This window comes from Mycena indigotica (assembly GCF_014461135.1).
Source record: "Mycena indigotica strain 171206Taipei chromosome Unknown Mind.scaff0008, whole genome shotgun sequence".
NCBI lineage: Eukaryota > Fungi > Basidiomycota > Agaricomycetes > Agaricales > Mycenaceae > Mycena > Mycena indigotica.
Genome location: NW_023503007.1, coordinates 755875 through 774595, shown reverse-complemented (window position 1 = coordinate 774595; position 18721 = coordinate 755875). Strand labels below are relative to the sequence as shown.

At 48.2% G+C, this 18721-nt stretch overlaps 3 protein-coding genes across 3 annotated transcripts; 2 read left to right on the top strand and 1 right to left on the bottom strand.

The window, feature by feature from the left end:
* Positions 1-2129: 2129 nt before the first annotated feature.
* MIND_00913400 (GATA type zinc finger protein asd-4) lies at positions 2130-3303 on the top strand (the record flags this gene model as incomplete). Its single annotated transcript, XM_037365771.1, has 5 exons — positions 2130-2143; positions 2204-2655; positions 2762-2864; positions 2916-2970; positions 3022-3303. 5 exons carry the CDS (start codon positions 2130-2132, stop codon positions 3301-3303), a joined length of 906 nt encoding a protein of 301 aa, XP_037217183.1.
* An 8219-nt stretch (positions 3304-11522) lies between these two features.
* MIND_00913300 (Fe2OG dioxygenase domain-containing protein) lies at positions 11523-13416 on the top strand (the record flags this gene model as incomplete). The annotated part of the gene is made up of 3 exons (XM_037365770.1): positions 11523-11911; positions 11963-12231; positions 12281-13416. 3 exons carry the CDS (start codon positions 11523-11525, stop codon positions 13414-13416), a joined length of 1794 nt encoding a protein of 597 aa, XP_037217182.1.
* Positions 13417-17769: 4353 nt separating this feature from the next.
* Positions 17770-18606, bottom strand: MIND_00913200 (Glutathione transferase fungal specific class A; the record flags this gene model as incomplete). Its single annotated transcript, XM_037365769.1, has 3 exons — positions 17770-18266; positions 18317-18474; positions 18521-18606. The coding sequence occupies 3 exons, from the start codon at positions 18604-18606 to the stop codon at positions 17770-17772; spliced, it is 741 nt and encodes a 246-aa protein (XP_037217181.1).
* Positions 18607-18721: the final 115 nt, after the last annotated feature.

Here is an 18721-nt window from a genome sequence, read left to right as displayed (position 1 = left end):
CCATAATTTATGTAAAGATTAGCCCCAGTGATTTAGGCCTGTATCTGCCACAAAAAAGTCCTGCTCTAGACCACCTTTTTTGCCCAAAACCCTGGTGTCAAGGGAGAATCCAAAGAGAAAAAACTCTAAGGGTATCCTTTGTGCTTGGAATGTGGAAATAATCATATTGTTTTTAGAATAGGACTCCAACCATCTCCTGTACTGTACTATTTTAATCAATCCATCAGTCACATATCACACTCCATCAAAACTGGCAAATTTCTTTCATTAGGCACAGGGTGCCAACAGAGCTGCAATTTATTACCATTTGTAAATATTTTATTTGAAGATGGAAATAGTTGGAGTACCGGATCTAACTGCCAGCCTCCGGCATGCGTGCTATTCTCGGGCTTGGCGCAGCGCCGTGTGTGCCCTTGACAACCACAAGGGGTTTCCGGTCCTGAGAGCTCGGTCGTTGGGCTAGGAAATGCGTGGTTCTCCCACTCCCGAATACGCTATCGAATCACCCTGATCAGACGGGAAGACTCATGGGGATGCCAGCCCGCATCATGATATCAGCCAGACCTGTTCGGCGGTGGATGAGCCGAACTTAGATGTCGATGCCTGTCAGCTCAGTTCGAGCGGTCAGTGGCGCAGAGCGCAGGAGACGCCGTGATTGGTTGCGGATAAAATGATCAACTTCCGTTCCAATCAGAACGGTCAGACACCATCGAAGGCGACTGATGACGGGAGCCGGGGGGTGAGAGTGCGGGATAAGTCAGACGTGGTATTACTATCCTGGTGGTATTGAGTTCTATTCTCAATCGCACAGCACATGGCCTCGGTATTGGATGAAGAATTCACGCCGGGGCCGCCGGGCAAACGGCCTAACATAAGGCACCCCTTGGATATGCTCCCGTCCAACAGCCAGAAGCCATATACCTGGGGCACTGGCAGAGGTACCTGTGGGATGACGAATGGGCGTAAATGATCGAGGATTGACAGCACTCACTCACTATCGGACAGAAAGCGTTGGCGGTTGTACGTCCAGCGAGATGTCGAACAGTGGCGTTTGCGCAATTTGCCGGTTTCGGGTCCTAGGTCCTGGAGACTGGAGTGTTTTCTGCCGACACCGTTCTGATTATCGCGGCAATGCTGCACGGCAGATACATCGGCACCCCAAGGGTGTTACGCCTTTTTGCAAGAGTTGATCAATGCCGCGATGGATTGTTGACCATGAGCGTCGACTCTCGAGACGCTATTTGCGGAGAAAGCGTTTGAAGTCCGTTGACAGCAGCCTGAGAGGCTGTGTGCAGACGAAACGAGATGGTTCAGGACCTCGACGCCGAACGGCGGTCATGTTAGGCGTCGAGGAGATAGCAGTTAGAAGGACGTCGCGCGCGGTGCTGCGTTCGGGTGGGACGACGGCTCGAGTTGCTTCCTTCGTTGCATACGGTCTACCTCCATCCCTATTCGTCACTAGCAGGCACGATATCCAAGCGAATAATGCCGTCGCAGGGATACATAGACTTGTGAATCTAAGCTATCAAACTTTTGAATCGTTCATGATCAATGGGAACAAATGGAATGAAGAGTACCTTACTCGAGAGTTTTGAATCAATCTGTTCGACCGATGTGTTGGAGAACGTCACAAACGACGGCAACAGCGATGGGAGCAAAGTAACTGCCTCGAAAGAGACAGACTAGGATTGAAGTCGTCGTCAGCCAGTCACAGGAGGGGATGGGTTGGCTGGCTGATAATCAACGCGGAAGTTGATCGAAGGGAAGCCGGAAGTAGATCGGACATCATCCCTCATTCCAGTGCACATATTTCCCATCGTTAATGGATTGAGCGGGATTCTCGTGGCAGTGTGATATACGACGATCTCGGTCTGATTCGGCAGTGTGGGAGGAGCAGGACTGTGTCGTATACAGAGGACGATGCAATTCGCAAACAGGACGACGCCTTGCAGGGTCGGTAGTCGTGGTGGCCGTTAGTGGGAGAGAAGTGCGCACAGCCTCGGTGCCGTGACGTGCCGGCTTACGCGTCAAGCCATATAAAGAACCGAGCCAGCTCATCGATCAACAGGTGACGTGGCCCAGACTTTTGGTGTGAGTTTTTTCCCTCTTCATCTTGATCATCATCATCGATGTCGACCGCGAGGTACGGCGTTTATAAACCCCGCGCTTTTGTTGACGTCTTGACCCACTTGTTCCTCCCCAGCCCTAACCGACCCGAACAGCCAACAGTCGAAGGACAAAAGCGCGATCCAGCTGTTGATCCAGCCGCTTACAACAACTTCGTCACCGTCGCTCGTCTTACCCCTCGTCCATCGAGCCCGCACCCACACCCAGACTCCTCATCGTCGATGCCCCATCGCGTCGAGACATATTCAACCTCAGCTTCTCACTCTTCATCACTCAAAGCCGCCTCTCGCCAAGCCGTTGCTCCTTCACCACCCATGGCCAGTCTCCCACCACCTACTCCCAGCCCACGTCCGTCGTCGGCCGCTGGAACGTCCCCTTCTCATCATTCCCCACCCACATCTGCCCCGGGCACTCCCCCAGTCTCCGCCTCCGCCCCGACAACGGGCGTTACGGCTTACCCATACGACCCGCGCTATCCTCCCCCACCCTACATTTACGCCCCTCCCGGCACTTACCCACCCGCTCCAAGTGCTGACGGACAACAGCCCCCATACGACCCGCGATCTCCTCATGCACCATATCCACCTTATGCCGGCTATCCGATGCAGTATTCCGCGTATTACCCCCCCACCAGCCGCTCCGACTGCCAACGCCGCCGCTCCCAACGTTCCGATTATCCACACCGATGACGCGGCCACGAAGCTGAGCGATAGAGTTCGTCGACGTTGTTTTAACTGGTAAGTCCTTCTTTCGTTTGAGGTCTTGACTAATATTTTTTTTCTTCGTAGCTGCACAACCGATACTTCGACTTGGCGTCGTTCTAATTTGAGTCCCGGAAAAGTGGTGTGTCTACTCATCTTCGTTCTTGTTTGGGTCCCTGAGCATTTTCAATAGCTGTGTAACAAGTGCGGACTTTTTGAACGCACACATTCTCGCCCGCGTCCTGAGCAATTCCCTCATAAACGCGGCCCACTTGCATCATCGACTCTCCGTCGGTCTCCTCCCCAGCCATATCCCCCACCGCACGTTGCTCCGCCAACTGCTGCCCCCACAACACCAGCAGAACCAGCCGGCGCTGCTACGGCCACCAGTGTCAGCCACCCAGGGACACCAAAGGCCCCGCCGCCACCTACGCCACAAGTCGTCGAGTCCGCGGCGCGGAAGGACGATGCTTAAAATTGCTTGCTGCGTGTATTGTTATGGATGCTGCCCGTTCGTTGGACGCTTGTCTTGTAGATTTGCCCGCTATCACTGTTGTTTGTGTTGCTTGTTTCTTGTTTGCTGTTATTCAATCTATTATGCACAGTCAGCCGGTCAACAGTTGTGAACCAGACGTTATCTCGCCACAACAGAAATCATATCGCCGGCATCGAGTCTCGACTAGTACTTGCGCAGAGCAGCCCCGAGTAGTGCGCTAAAGGTCGGACGGCGGGAGACAAAACAGGCAAGTTCTATTCATTCTTTTGCCACTACTCTCGCCTTAGCCCAAAAGAGGATGTGCGGCGTCCGTACTAGCTATCCGTCCTTCCGGGCCGCGATACCCGGCCCTCTGATATAAGCGATCGAAAGGATCCTGACTAGCGCCTATCGCTTCTGCATCTCTCCACCATCCTCTTATCGCACAGGCCGCTCAGCTACTTGCACCATGACCGCCCATATGCCTCCAGAGCTCATCGGGTGTATCGTCGATTTCATTACGGACTCCCTTACCCTCAAGTCGTGCTCCCTTGTCAGCCCAGCGTTCTGCGACCCATGTCAGCAGCGCCTGTGGCAGAAGGTCAATCTTACCAACTGTCTGGATCTGCGGAGCACCCTCTGCTATACCTCAGCTGCCGCCCATCTTCGCGCTTTCCCGCGTTTAGGAAGCTACGTCGCCGACTTGACTCTGTCCCTGTGTTGCGACTGGGACGAAGACTTCCCCATCGAAGCGGAGGACGCCTTTCTCCTGCTCCAGTACATCCTCGAGTGCATGACCAACGTGAAGCGCCTCGAAGTCTACTTCTTCGAGCCCCCAAGCCTCGCCTCGAACATGGAGTGGAGGGCCGTCTCACACGTGTTCACGGACAACGTGTTGCGACTCATCGAGGCTGCAAAAGGCCGCAACACGCTTCGTCAGATCACGGTCCACTCCTTCCTCGATGTTCCAGGGGACGTCTTCCACTGCTTCCTCACCGCGTGCACAACGGTGAATGTTTTTGACCTTAGAGTCCAAGACCCGGGCCGCGAGGCCGACACCCCGCCGATCAAGAAACCGCTCGAGCGGCTGCGATCCAACATCTACTCTCTCGCTGCGCCTGATCGCTTGTGCAACCCCCTCGTCCCATACACACGCTCTCTCCGAGCGCTGATTCTGGACACCTCCGAGTGGTTCGGCAATAATGTGTTCAAGATCCCAGAACTGTGCTCTGTTATCGGTGACACCTTGGAATATCTCTCTTTAGAGCTCCTTGGTACGTCCCATTTGTCGTCATACATCGTTAAACCAAGGCCTCTTTCAGATACCAACAACGAACTGATCGAATACACATATGATCTCACTCTTCCTTTCCTCCCTTTCCTCCGCTACCTGCTCCTCCGCTTCGACGATGCCGACTACTCGGGGCAGCGTCTCCGCCCAAGTCCGCTCCCGCCTATGCTCCTCCCCATGCTGCTCTACAACACCCTGCGACAAGGCCCAGAGCACCTTCCAGCGCTCAGCCAGATCGACCTACAGATCAACATCACGCACATCGAAGGACAAAATTCGTATTCACACCCCGACTCCCTGGAGTCCCTCGACCACATCCTGTCCGGCTACTTGTCTTCTGACCAACGCACGTCCGTGCGTTATATCCCCCATTTTGTAGAGGAAAAGATGGATCACCTCCAGGCTGAGCTGGGCCCGGATTGTCTTTTCTCGGCATTTGAACGCGCCGTTTGCGCTGCTCTTCCAACGGCGCGCAGCAAAGGACTTCAAGTGGTCGACTTTGAAGCAGAGTGGGAAGATCCAATTATGGGATTTTAACAGTGTACTAGTATGCCACTCTCCATATGCTTGACTCAGTTGTACAAAGTTCCCTCTTACTGTCAGCGAGTACCAAACATGAAAAAGAAATTGAATGGTAGGATGCCTGATAGAGCACTGTGAATATTAAATATAGCTTTGTTGTACTTTGAGAACTGGCATCAAACAAACATTTAACCCCCTTATCTGAGGCTTTACTCATACCTGATGACACTGTGGCAGTTTGCCAGAGGGAGGCCCAATGGGAGTAGAAGGGCAAACAAAGAAATCTTTGTTTGAAACCAAGTAAAAAAAAAATCTGCCTTCAAACTCCTGATGGACCCCTTCCAACTGCCATTGGCTTTGCCACCAGTATTAGTCGTGATGATTTGAGTGTCAATTTCAGTTCAAGCTGAAAACAAGGTTTCAACTTTCAAGTACTTAGTACACAACTGAAAATGGTACTAAAGTCCATGCATCACAACATCAAGTTCCCCACAGGGTTCTGATACTGGAATTATTGGTACAATTCTCAGTTGCATCCTAAAATCCTTGTTCTCAGCTGAAACTAAAATTTGTGCAGAAATCATTTATTTTGGCATGAAAATCAGTGTCCTCAATAGGACAAATTTCAGATGAGATATAAACTGAGCTGAAAGGAGTGCTTTTAGCATCACTTTAAGAATACTGACCCATTTGGTTCAATTTTTCCAGTCACAGTCACGTTGGATCTTTTAGTGATATCTTTAGCTCCAAAGTGTCCCATTTGGGTAGTTTTTCAAAAAATTTCAACTGTGTTTTCGGCAGCTGTTAAAGGCTGTTGCTGAAACCATTATCTTTTGCTACAGATGTCAGATAAACTAATAGTATTGTTTTCAGCGCCAATTCCAGTGCTTTTCAAAAGTACAACAAAGATATTTTCAGTTATACTGAAAGATATAGTTTTTGTGTGTATTTTCCAAAATATATTTCAAAATATATTTTCTGTGTTATATCGTTGGACAACACTATACTCTACTAATCTGATTGCAAGTTCAAGTTACACATTATATGTGCATCTGAACTGAATCTAATTGAAATGAGTTAAACAACACACAGAGATTTACCATCAAATTTTGCTCAATTAGGCACCAATATATCAAAATTGTGTAGCTGGCTGTTGCTGGCCTGCCATATATATAATTTCTTCAATGATAAAGTTGTTACATTTTGATTTCAATGGGTGACCCACTGAACTTGCAGTTTATTAGTACAGTAAAGAGGTGGAGATTTCTATGCAAGATGCCACAGTATTTCTGCCATTGGAATTCACTCCAGATTTTACTGTAAATTTGGCACCTGAAAATTGATTTTAAAAAGCACAAGTTTTTATCCAAATTTTTTGCGCTGAGAACAGATAGTTTCCACAAAAGGGAAGGGGAAATTGATCGTAAATGCAATGTATACAAAAACTGGTCCTCTTTGGATCACCTTTTGAGAACCAAATTCATGGTAAACACTGAAGTGATTGAGGGTACCATGAATATCTAAAAAAAGTCTCAATCCATATGGGGTTTCCGCCACACCTTTATAACTGTGCTCTAAATTTATATACTAGAGCAAAAACTATGGTTATGATCAATGGAGAGTTAAGCTCACATTTTGATGTGACACAAGGAGGATTACTTTACAAACTGAAGTATATAGTAGTACATGAAAGTATTTATAGTACGAGAAGTAACGGAAACAGAATAATGGATAACAAGGTAAGTAACGAGATTAGAATAAAGTCAAGTGAGGTAGAAAAGGGGTTGCATACAAGGAACAAGGCATAGATGAAGTCATAGTAATTGGAAACACTTAGTGAATCTTCATTGTGTAAAAACCAAATACTAGAATCAGATTTCAGAATCGAATATAACAGTATCCCCCCTCTGTAAGGGCAACCCTGGAGACTCCGATGTAAGGCTTCTCACGAGTGTCACGGATAAATACCTGTACTCTACCTGCGGGTAATTTAGGCTTCAAAACCAATACCTGCATTTGCAGCATCCGTGGGAAACGGGTACCTGTACTCACGGATACGGGTACCTGCACGGGTTATCCACAGGTATTTTGAATAAAATATTAGGATACTGAGGTATATTGACAATATTAAGAGCTTATATAGAATATAGTATCAAGTACTATACTGATATGGACACCTGTGTAGCCCAATACCCACTGTGTACTATCTAGTCCACCCCAGCGGGGTGTCGCAGATAAGCCATGCTGCTCTCAGCATTGCCATAGAACTGAATAAACCTTGGAAAGGGAACTGAATAAATCTGAGCAGTTCTTAGGTTTTCACCATTTTTCGCACCAAGTCCACATGACTGGCTATTATCACCTCACTCATAGTATGAATAATGTTCAATAGTGATTATATACCCAAGTATAGGAGTCAGTTCTGTGTAATCATGGACTACTCAAAAAGGAAATTGTATACCAGGTCCTAATAGTAGTAAGTGAAATTCAGACACCTGTGCAGCCCAGATCAGCTCCATATATACTGTTAGGTTACAAGGATGACACAGTTCCCAAAAAGGAAATTTTCACAGTCTAACAGTGGAATCATAAGAGAGTGTCACACTTTGTCACAAAATCAAAGTTGTGTATTGTAACTATATAAACACCTTTTATTAAGTAACCTATAGTGGTGGCTCAATAAATGTGTTAGCACTGACCCATCACGAGCTCATATTTAACTGATGGGCTCCTATCTCAATAGTTGCTCGACCTAAATACATGAATCAAGTGCTAGCAGGAAGGGTATCAAAGGCAAGTATTGATTATGAAGTATTTTGATCATCATCATGTGATATGATTACTATATTGATCATTCGGTAATAAAAAAGAGAATATCTAGTTCTTTAACAATGTAAGGTGACAGACTTGTAAGTTTGGCTACTCTAACAAAACCCCCTGGTGTATACCCTCCTCACTCCCAGTGACTATGGCACTGATAATACAATACATTCACTCATCAGTAGAATTTGATCTCCATCACCTCTGAAAGATGGGCACAGATCTCCAGCTAGCCTTGGTGGATACAGTTGAAATAGAGTTCATTTGAAAGGTATACTATCCTACTATCCTTGAGTCACATCAGTTATATTTTTCGTCACCATTGCCCTGATCTATTTACTGCCAAGCATGCCTGAATACTAAATTGAGCAGTATTTTGGTGATATCCTAAGACTACATGCATGGAATCTCATGATCTAAGTTGATATGATATCATAGGATAGCCTAGCACACCCTTACTCATTTTCCACCATGGGACAAATGCTGGGGCCAGTCAATTAATAGAGACCTTAGGTGCTATATAACCCAGGATAGAGATATGCTAGAGGGGTACAGGCACCAGTTTCTAGAGGGTGGACCATACTCCTACTAGTGAATAGAGTCAGATTTCCCAGACTTGCAAAGGTCATGCTATGATGAACTCATCATTATTGGGATAGATAACACTGATAATGGTACTGTGAGAGATCCAGAATAGCTATGAGGCTGATTCAAGTGCTGGACAGGTTCATTTGAAGGTCTATACCATCTTATATCCAAGTCTTGCATCATACTGGAAATTAATTTCTGACCAGTTGTAATAGCGAGGACACTCTCTTTTGCTCTATGGGTACCTACCCTCTCTTCAGCTACCTTCTGTAATACATGCCAGAACCATGATGGATTATAGTATGGGGTCCTACTAGACATCCAAATATCCTCATACATGCATCTCAATGTCCAGTACTCAGTCTATACACCCTACCATTCATGTAAACCAACTCATCTTGGAATATTCACCCCAATTCATCCTCCAAGAATATATAGAGATCAATCAGAGTATGGAGGTAGATGTATACACCTCATTTGCCAAGTTTCACATATTTGATCTATAATAAACTGGCAGATCATAGCTGTATTGCCAATATGATATGCAGTACTATTCATTATTATAATAGGGAATAACAAGATTTCGTATGTATATAATGTGGTGTGGGAGATTTAATCTTATAGGGGGACCCCTCCGTATGCTTCCTACTCTTATTGTGTTGGGGATCCCGCACTTCTGAGTAAGTTATTGGGAGATCGGTGTGATAGGATATATGTCATATATACAGGTAAACACAATACCTAAAATTATGGGGGCTCCCATATCTATGATATACATCTATTAGACCAGATTGCAACTTAGATTATGCTTATCCATGAAGTTCCCAGTAAGATATCAAGTGATCATTGAGTTTAATCAAATTTGAAATATAACAACTACCAAAGAGTGGTATAATATCATAGTCTCAACATATATAAGCATGATCACATCAGAGCATATCAACACTATGTTATTACCTACCTACCAGTACAAAAATCAACTCACTTGATGCAGGATTGGTGGAGATATTGCAGTGTCAATGTAGGTGATGAATCATCATAGCATAATATAGCTATGCAAATAACATTTTATTGTCCTGGATATTGATCTTATCATTTACGTAGCCTTGGTAGTGCTTTAATCACCTATATAAGTTATCCACTTGCTGATATATTACTCAGGTGTAGATCAGCTAATAATTGGCCAATTCTAGTAATACAATTATTCAGTTGCGACTATAGGTCACTTAATGAAAGTTGTTTGTATAGCCAAAATACACAACTTTGATTTTGTGACGATCTGTGACATTCTCTGATGATTATACAGTCAAATAGTGAAAATTTCCTTTTGGGGAAATTTGTCACACATCATGACACACATATAACCCAGGTGCTGAGTTCAACCCAAGTCTCTAGAGGGTTTGAATTATTCATTACTATTCATTATTATTCATATCAGAATACACTTATATGATAGCTATACATATACTAATAAGCTAAACTATATACAATGCTACTAGGAAATACCCAGTCTATTCAACATTATTCATACTATGAGTGAGGTGATAATAGCCAGTCATGTGGACTTGGTGCGAAAAATGGTGAAAACCTAAGAACTGCTCAGATTTATTCAGTTTCCTTTCCAAGGTTTATTCAGTTCTATGGCAATGCTGAGAGCAGCATGGCTTATCTGCGACACCCCGCTGGGGGGAACTAGATAGTACACAGTGGGTATTGGGCTACACAGGTGGATATGGACACTACAGGGCATAAGAAGACTGTAGTGACTGGAATATATAGAAGATAATGAAAATTAAGATCTTCCAGAGTCATACCTGTACTCTTGGCATCCGTGGGAAACGGATACCTGTATCCGCGGATGCCAAACCTGCAGATGTTTTCCTGCAGGTACCTGTGCAAACATCCGCGGGTGTTGACACTCGTGCGGAGCTTTACTCCGATGAAGGCCTAGCAGGGGAGGATCCAAATGAATAAAGCTACAGGAAATACATGGAGGGACCGACCTAGCAGGGGACTACCCAAAGAGAAGAAACTCTAAGGGTCCGCCTGCTAGGGCACCAACTATATACTGGTCGTCCGTAACTGCCGACGTAGAGCGCAGAAGGCCTAAGCGGTGTCGCAGGGTCTGTCCCAAGGTGATTGTTGGGAGGGTCTTGATGGATCGGTGATTGTGCGGGTGAAGGAGGCAATGGACGAGGGTCGGGATGGGTCCGAGCGTCCGGGGGGGCACCGGTCGGATGCACCTCAGATGCGTTCGGATGGTCCGGAGGAGGCCGAAGCGGGGGTTCCCCTAACACCCTCTTGTGTTTCTTGCCTACAAGAAACAGGAGCAATAGTTGTCAAGGTAGGAGTCGGAATCAGAGTATGTCAGAGTTAGAGTTGGACTTGTGAAAATTTTGAGTCAAAAGCTGGAGAGGCCGAGATCACCAAGGAAACCAGTGAGAACATGATAATCAGAAGATGGCCAGGAAAGGAAAGGGATGATAAGAAGCACGTCACCAATTGACATCAATCTCTCTATCTTTAATCTTCCCCACAACATCGCCAAAACACTAACCCATTGACAGTGCTGCAAACCTGTTTGCTGACAACGTGGACTTGTTGGGAGAAGTGTCGGAGTCGGAAAGGGTGGACAGCTGGGTGGCAGGCGATGGAATTGACCCCTTGGCTGATGTCTTACCAGTTCGTAATAATCCACTAAAAGCAGTGACGCAAAAATGGAAATGTGGAGCAAATGAATTGCTGAGGCCAGTGCCAAACATGTGCATACATTCAAGCAATATCTGCTTAATATAATAATAATAATAGGCATGAAAACGGTCATGACTGAAACATTTCCTTTGAGCGTGAAGCATAGTGTGAGCATAGGATTTGGGTGAGTTACTATCCTAGTGAATATGCTACTTTCAGTGATTAAGTATGGCTACAATCCTATTAGGTGAGTTTACTAGTAGTAATGTGAGTGAAGACCATGTTATGATATTATGATGGTCCATTCATGCCAGTGGATGGACCTGTCATGGGTCATGCGACTCTCAACGGGCCGTCGGCCAAAAAAAATAAGGCCTTTGTTACTACGGACGCACACCGGAGACAGAAGCTTCGACGGGCGCCGGCCGCGGATGGGTGTCGTCATGCCCACGGAAGCGCCGATCGACATCAACCCCATCACCATGGGCGGCTGTTTCTTCGCGACCGTCTGGCCTCTTCCCTTCCTCCTACTACAAAGACGATGCCTGGCACCTGGAGCGCCAGCGAGCACCTGCGGGTGCTCTCGAGCGCGCTCGAGCTCAGCGCGACGCTGCCGTACACGGCCGGCGTGCACCTGGTCAGCGGCGATGATCTGGGGGTGTACTACCACACGGGCGGGGATGCGGGCGAGACACGGTGGGTCCCTTGCCTGCGTTTCTTCCGCGTTGAACAGTCTTTCGCACACAGGTTCGTCGACTTTTGCGCCCCTGCAGAGGGCGACGTCGCGCAGCTGGCGGCTGCGTGTGCCCCGGCGTCGTTCGGGCTCGGGCCGGCGGACGTGCTGGACGAGCGCTACCGCAAGGCGGGCAAGCTGGACGTCGACAAGTTTGCGGCGCGGCTGGATGTTGCCGCGAGCGGGATCCTGGAGGCGGTCACGCCGTATCTGCTCGACGGCCGTGATGCGGACGAGCAGGACGCGGTGCTGGTGGCGGAGATGTACAAGCTGAACGTCTATGGTGCGCTTTGAGAGTATCATTATTTCCCGTCGCTGATGGCGCCATACAGGGCCCGGGTCGTTCTTCAAAGACCACAAGGACACGCCACGCAGCGAGTCCATGATTGGCTCCCTCGTAATTGTGCTCCCCTCGCCCCACACGGGCGGCGCGCTGACACTCTCCCACGGCTCCCATACGGGGCGCTTCGACTCAAGCGCGCTTCTGTCGGAACACTCAGCCGCGACCCCTTCCGTCGCCTACGTCGCGTTCTACAGCGACGTCGTCCACGCGGTCGAGCCGGTCCTGACCGGGCACCGCGTCACATTAACCTACAACTTGTTCGTCCGGCCGCGGGCTCGAGCGGGGTACACGCCCGGCAGCCGGATCGTGCCCGCCCCGGAGCAGGCGCTCGAGACGGCACTTCGGGCCCTCATCGCCGAGCCCAAGTTCATGCGCGCGGGCGGGCTGCTCGCGTTCGGGCTCAGCCACCAGTACCCCGCGCGCACCGCGGCGGGGAAGACGGCCAAGGAGAAGGACAAGACCGCGGCAGACACGATCGACAACGCGGGCGACGAGTTGAACACCGGTTCTCACGCATATCTGCGCGGCGTCCTCAAGGGAAATGACGCGCGCGTGCGGTCGGCCGCGAGCCGCGTGGGGCTCGGGAGCTTCGTGCGGCTTGTGTACGACACGGAGGAGTACAGCTGGAGCAAGCGGAAGCCGCGGCAGGTGATGGCGGGGAGCCAGATGGAGCTCGAGTGGCTCGACACGGAGTTCAACAGTCTAAGCCGCGCGATGAAGCGGCGCGGGCGGGTGCTGGTGGCCCAGGACGCGGCGGGGCACGCGGGGCGGTTGTCCCCGCGCTCGGACGATGATGAGGACATGGAGGATGAAGATGATGGCGACGCAGAGGGCGGGGGCGACCCGGTCGACTGTCAGTGGGTCACTCCCCGGAGGAAGCACAACGAGACGGCGTCGCGGTACATGGCGACCGGAAATCAGGCGACGATCGAGTATATCTACGGCGATGCGGTGCTGTTCGTGGTCGTGCCGCCCCTTGGGAAGAAGGGCACGCCGCGGGAGGAGGTCACACCGTCAGAGAGCGATGTTGAGGAGGACCCGGAAGTGAAGGGGGGAGATGACGAGGAGGAAGATACGATGGATGAAGACGATGAAGAGGAGGATGAAGATGAGGACACAGAGTGACATGTTTTTCATAATATTTATCGTAGAATTCTACGTTCACATTAGATACTGTACTATTTAACTCAATTCGAATGCCATTTTTAGCGTGACATTCAATACGAAAATTTCAATTCGAATTATTGCCTAATTAGGCAACTCTTGGCGCCGGAGGCGCCCAGAAATGTCAAAAATTACCCTTTTGGGACGTCTTTTTGCTTAAATCTGCGTGACATGCGAAAAAAATTCGTATAAAATCGGCAGTGTGACGCGTGACATTCGAACTGAGTAAAATACTACAGTATCCTCGAGCAAGTTCATAGCCACATACCCAAGTTCTGGCTCAAGGGGGGTTCAAGATGTGAATCACCCATTAAAAAACTTATAAAATTCACTTTGCCAAACTTTTTTTTCACAAAAATTCATCTATGTGTATGTGCATACTTATGTGCAAGGGGCTACAAGCCTGCGCCCCTCCCCCTCCTGCCATATAGGGTAATTTGTTCCCATAATCAGCATCATGTGACCACTGATGTGATCAAAAAGTGGCATAAAAATTCAATGTTTGTGGAACTTTTTTTTTTTCAAATAAATTTATATGTGTGTATGTGGATATGTGTAGGCATGTATGCATCTGAAACCTTTAAACACACATCGCAGACGATATTAACTCTTCAATATGTTCACCATCAATTGCCTGATGATGGGCCTGTGACAGGGTGTGCTATCCAAGCTCATAGGCATGAAAGTATATAGATATAAGTATGGGTTGTGAACTCGAGAAATTAGAGTGTATACACTATATTTTCAGTGTCTTTACACCTATATAAGGCTCAAATCTTTCATATACAAATAGTTTTTCCGAAAATATTTGAGTCCTTCAAAGAGCTCTGATAGCAACCAGAGTACTTACTAGATGTTTGGAGTAACCATTTCCTTTTTACTTAAACTGGCCTAAGTCTTAGACTACTTAAGTGGCATCAGCCCTTCAGCCAATTCTTAAGGCCTGTCGGTGTTAGGCTCAGGTCGTCTCAACCTGTTAGGGTGCCTGACTGTGGATGGTTTGGGAAGCATGAACAAATGGGTGTTTAGCCCAGAGAATAGACAATATTAGCCTAACAAATGCATCCTGTAGATATGGGTTTTATATAAACAAGGACTTATGAAGGGTAGGATCGGATGGGCATTGTGTAGGGTTCCCATAGGGGTGAAAGGAAGAGATTGGAGGAATGATGAATTGGGGAGAGTGGGCAGGTGGTCAGGCCTGACTGGCCCGCGGGAAGGCAGCCCAATGGCCCGATCCAAACCATGCGCACCTCAATTTGACCAATTCTTTCATCAGTCACCCTCTTCCACCGAAATTTTGCCCCAAAGACGTCCAAATAAGGAAATTTCCTCTGTTCCAGTGCCGAAATTACCTCATGGGACAGCCTGACAAATTACTAAGTTCGTCAGGCATGTCATAGCCTTCAGGCCATGACGAATTGATTAAAGTGCAACAGTATAGGGACTTTCAAAATCAATTAGGGACATTGCTCCAAGGGTTGAGTTGGCTAGTGCCTATTTAGTATTAGAAACTTGATCAGAGGTCCTACACTATGTTCAGCAGAGTAATCTCAAAAGTGAGTACTATTAAAACTGATGTCTACTATAGTACACCGCCAACGGGGTTCCAGCTGTGTCACAGCTGAAAAATCCACGGTGGACACATGTCATGTCCGGCCGGTCCCCGGATCAGTGACCAATGGTAACCATGTTTGGTCGCAAATGGATCCATGATGGATCCAGAAGGTCTGGGTCCCAGCTGGAAGTCCAGGTAACTTTTATATGATTCATCTGGTAGCATGGAGCAGGCAGGTAAAATACGAAACAGAAAATTACACAAAAAATATATATATTGCGAGAGTATGGAATACACAGGTACTACTACACTCAAAACCCCACCACCACCAGCGCCATTGACCAGGCCACCAAACTTGCTCACAGGAGACAGGTTTGCGCCTGTATCGACTGCTGGCGCAGCATCTGCGGCACGCCGGTGCCCGAGCACGACAGCGAACAGGTCACCAGACAACCGGGTGGTAACATCGCGCCATAGCTACCCTTGCTTGGACATCCGACACACGATTGCCAGCTCATCGCTAACACCCCCCTCCCATGAGCACTGGAAATACTAAGTCAGCAAAAGAAATCTAACCACAGAAGCACTCACCGACGAAAGAATATCTCCGCCGAGGTCCACAACTATAAATGACAGTCCGAGCCAGTTACCCAGAAAATAACGAGCCGAAAGCGTACGAGTATTTGCACTAGCAGCTTTTTGTTCACTTGTTGATGGCCTGTGTGGTTGACATGAAGTCGAGGGCTAGGAAGGGCGTCAGTAAGCCCGGAAGACATGACGGAAGAGGATGCACCGATGAGAGTAGCAATAATGCTCTTCACCATCGTCATCGGTCCAATGCGTAGCACTGAGGGGCAGTGTCCCAGCAATGGCACGGATGAGGGTGCCTGCCCGCAGCTGGGATCAAGAGGTATGCATACCTGAAACCCCCGACATCAGGTCAGAAAAGTGAATTAGCGATCACTGGACACCCCCCCTCCCTGTGTGACGACACACCACGTGATTGCACGTGATGTCCCAAAAAGGCAATTCCTTGATGGGTGCCAGAAACTGGTGAAAATGTCATGCAGTACTACTAATTTCCTCTATATATAGTGTCCCTTCTTGTGCCCTCTACCCACATTCACTCTGCAGATATCATTATAAAACCAATTTTGGCTGCAGGCATAGCTGGCACGTGTGACGTGGGTGTGACGTGGCCATGTCATCACCACCTAAATAGGAAATTCCTATCAAAATGCTTATACATGCCTTAGAAGAGCCCTAAAATCTGCTTTCAATGATAACTATATGCATTCTGAGACCATTAATAGCATTCCCAGCCACTCTGTACCCTACAAAAGAAAAGTGAATTAAGGCCACCAGACCACCCCCCTCCCCTCCCCCCTGACGTCTCGGCTTGCGCCGGCGCGTACCCCTTGGCTGGTATGGAAATGAGAGCAGGTGAGCCTGGCGCCGCTGCTCTGGAGGCGGAGGGGAAGGAGAGAAGAGAAGAAGGATGTGTGACGAAAATTTTCAGATACATATCCAGATCAAAGGGAAGCACATGTGACATGACATTGGGCGCCTGATTGCTGATCGCAATTGTTAAGTCACCCAAGTCAGTCCGGTGTGACTGGCCCTAAAGTTCTTAGCTACTGACATTGTCTGATTTACTAGTATGGTTGCCCTTTAAATACTGTTCCTTGTGTGTATTGGCTATTGTGTTTGCATATTAATAAAACAAAGTTGAATTTACAAAGCAAAAATTCATTAATTAAATCTACATGGTAATAGTGCTAAGATACAGACAAATATGTCATCTGGAATCCAGCTGAAATTTCCAGCTGGGCATATCTGCTGGATATCAGATAGAAACCACTAAGACCCATATGTCAAATTATGTAGGAACCAGCTGGAAGGTCTGGCTGGATACCAGCTGGGGACACTTTGGTGGTGTAGTCATCATGTATTGCTTGATGGAATCACTGTATAATTCATCACATATAACATTGATTCAAAGTATGCCAGGACTGTATGGTTAACGTTGATTATATGAAATGAACCTAAGAATAACCTGTGATAACGCTGGTAAGCCTTAGGTTGAATTCGGCTGATTTAGGAAAGTTTACCACCCTCCTCTTAGGTTAAAACACTTATTGCCTTGGGGAACAACCTAAATCAGATGTATTTTCCAGCCTATATTCGGTTGCTATATAGGTTGAAAACCACCTAAATCTGCCCTATGGAGGTTAAATCAGACAAAGTTGAGTCATATTAGTAGGCACACACAGATTGGGAAAATAGCTATATAGTTAAACATTCTCTGACCATAATATAGTATAGCCATTATATAATGTAATATATTCAAACATAATCATATTTAACAAACATATAATATATTTAATATTTAATCAACCATAATATAATTCTGGCCAGCACTACATTAGGCCCTAAGATCATCTAGAACTCAAAATATTTTGACAGTGAGTCAAAACTGTGGTGAACATGCTGTAGAAACGGTTAAACCGCCTATTTGTTGATCACTCGAATCCACAACGAATCACTGATTACACCTGCTAGATACGAGCGTGTTCAGGTTGAACCATTTCTCCTTCTTTGAAAGACCGAGTGAGACTCAGGCGATGAGCTAGGTGGAACAGAAGACAAAGAACTCATGGCCCCGAGGCCCGAGGCATGGCCGCATGATATTCCTCCGGCGACTCCCCGTTTCATCACATGAGCAATAACACGCTCTGTCACTAATGGGGGCTAATCTAATCCTTCTCGACGGTATCCAACAGCAGTGCCCAACGTCCCCCATGCCACGTTGCAAAGTCGCGCCACTTGTCTTCAGTGAACACCGTCCGGATCCAGAACACATACGCGGCGACATACAGGTCTGCGTAGTTCCTTTCTGCCCCGCCGAAATATTTGGTGCCCGCAGTAGTAAGCCAGCCGTCGATGGTGTTCCACGCGGCCTGGACCTTCGCCCACTGTGTGGTTTCGCGCTCGCTCCCGGGGGCCGGCAACATGTCCTCCATCGTCTGCGCAAACATGACTTCCCGTGTGGCCCGAAAGTAGGTCGCGCTGGGCGGGTTGAGCAGCGCCTGCGAGGCGGGGATGCCGAAGGGGAGCTGGTTGCTGAGCAGCGGCTGGATCGCAGATTCGAAGGCGGGGATGAGCGCCCAGTCGCCGCCGGGCATAAGCGGCTTGTCGGGGTACGTCTTGTCCAGGTAGATCGCGATGTTCAGCGAGTCCGTGACGACCTGGCCTGCCCCAGAGTCAGCGAGAAGGCGGGGCACAGCGAGCACGATTACGCACCGGTGCCCAAATCGCGAATCATCGGCAGCGTATAGTGTGGCCGGCCGTCTGCCTTCTTCCCCGTCGGCGCCCCGCCGAGCGCCTTCACGACGCCCTCGATGTCCGGGTACTCGACCCACTCGGTGGTGTACGCCAGTCCCTTGAAGTCGAGCGCATATCTGCGGGCGATCAGCGCGGATCTTGCTCTACTTAATGGGAACGCACCTCGTCTTCGCGGGGTTGGGCGACCAGGTGACGCGCGCGTGCTGCGACGGGATGTCGTAGAAGACGATACCAGGGCCAGAGCTCATCGCGGAGGAAAGAAAACCCGGCTCGCAGGCTCCCACATGATGGTCCGGGACAAGTCGGGAAACGTCATGTATTGATGGATCACTGATTTGATGACGTGGCTTTCCTTCCTTCCTC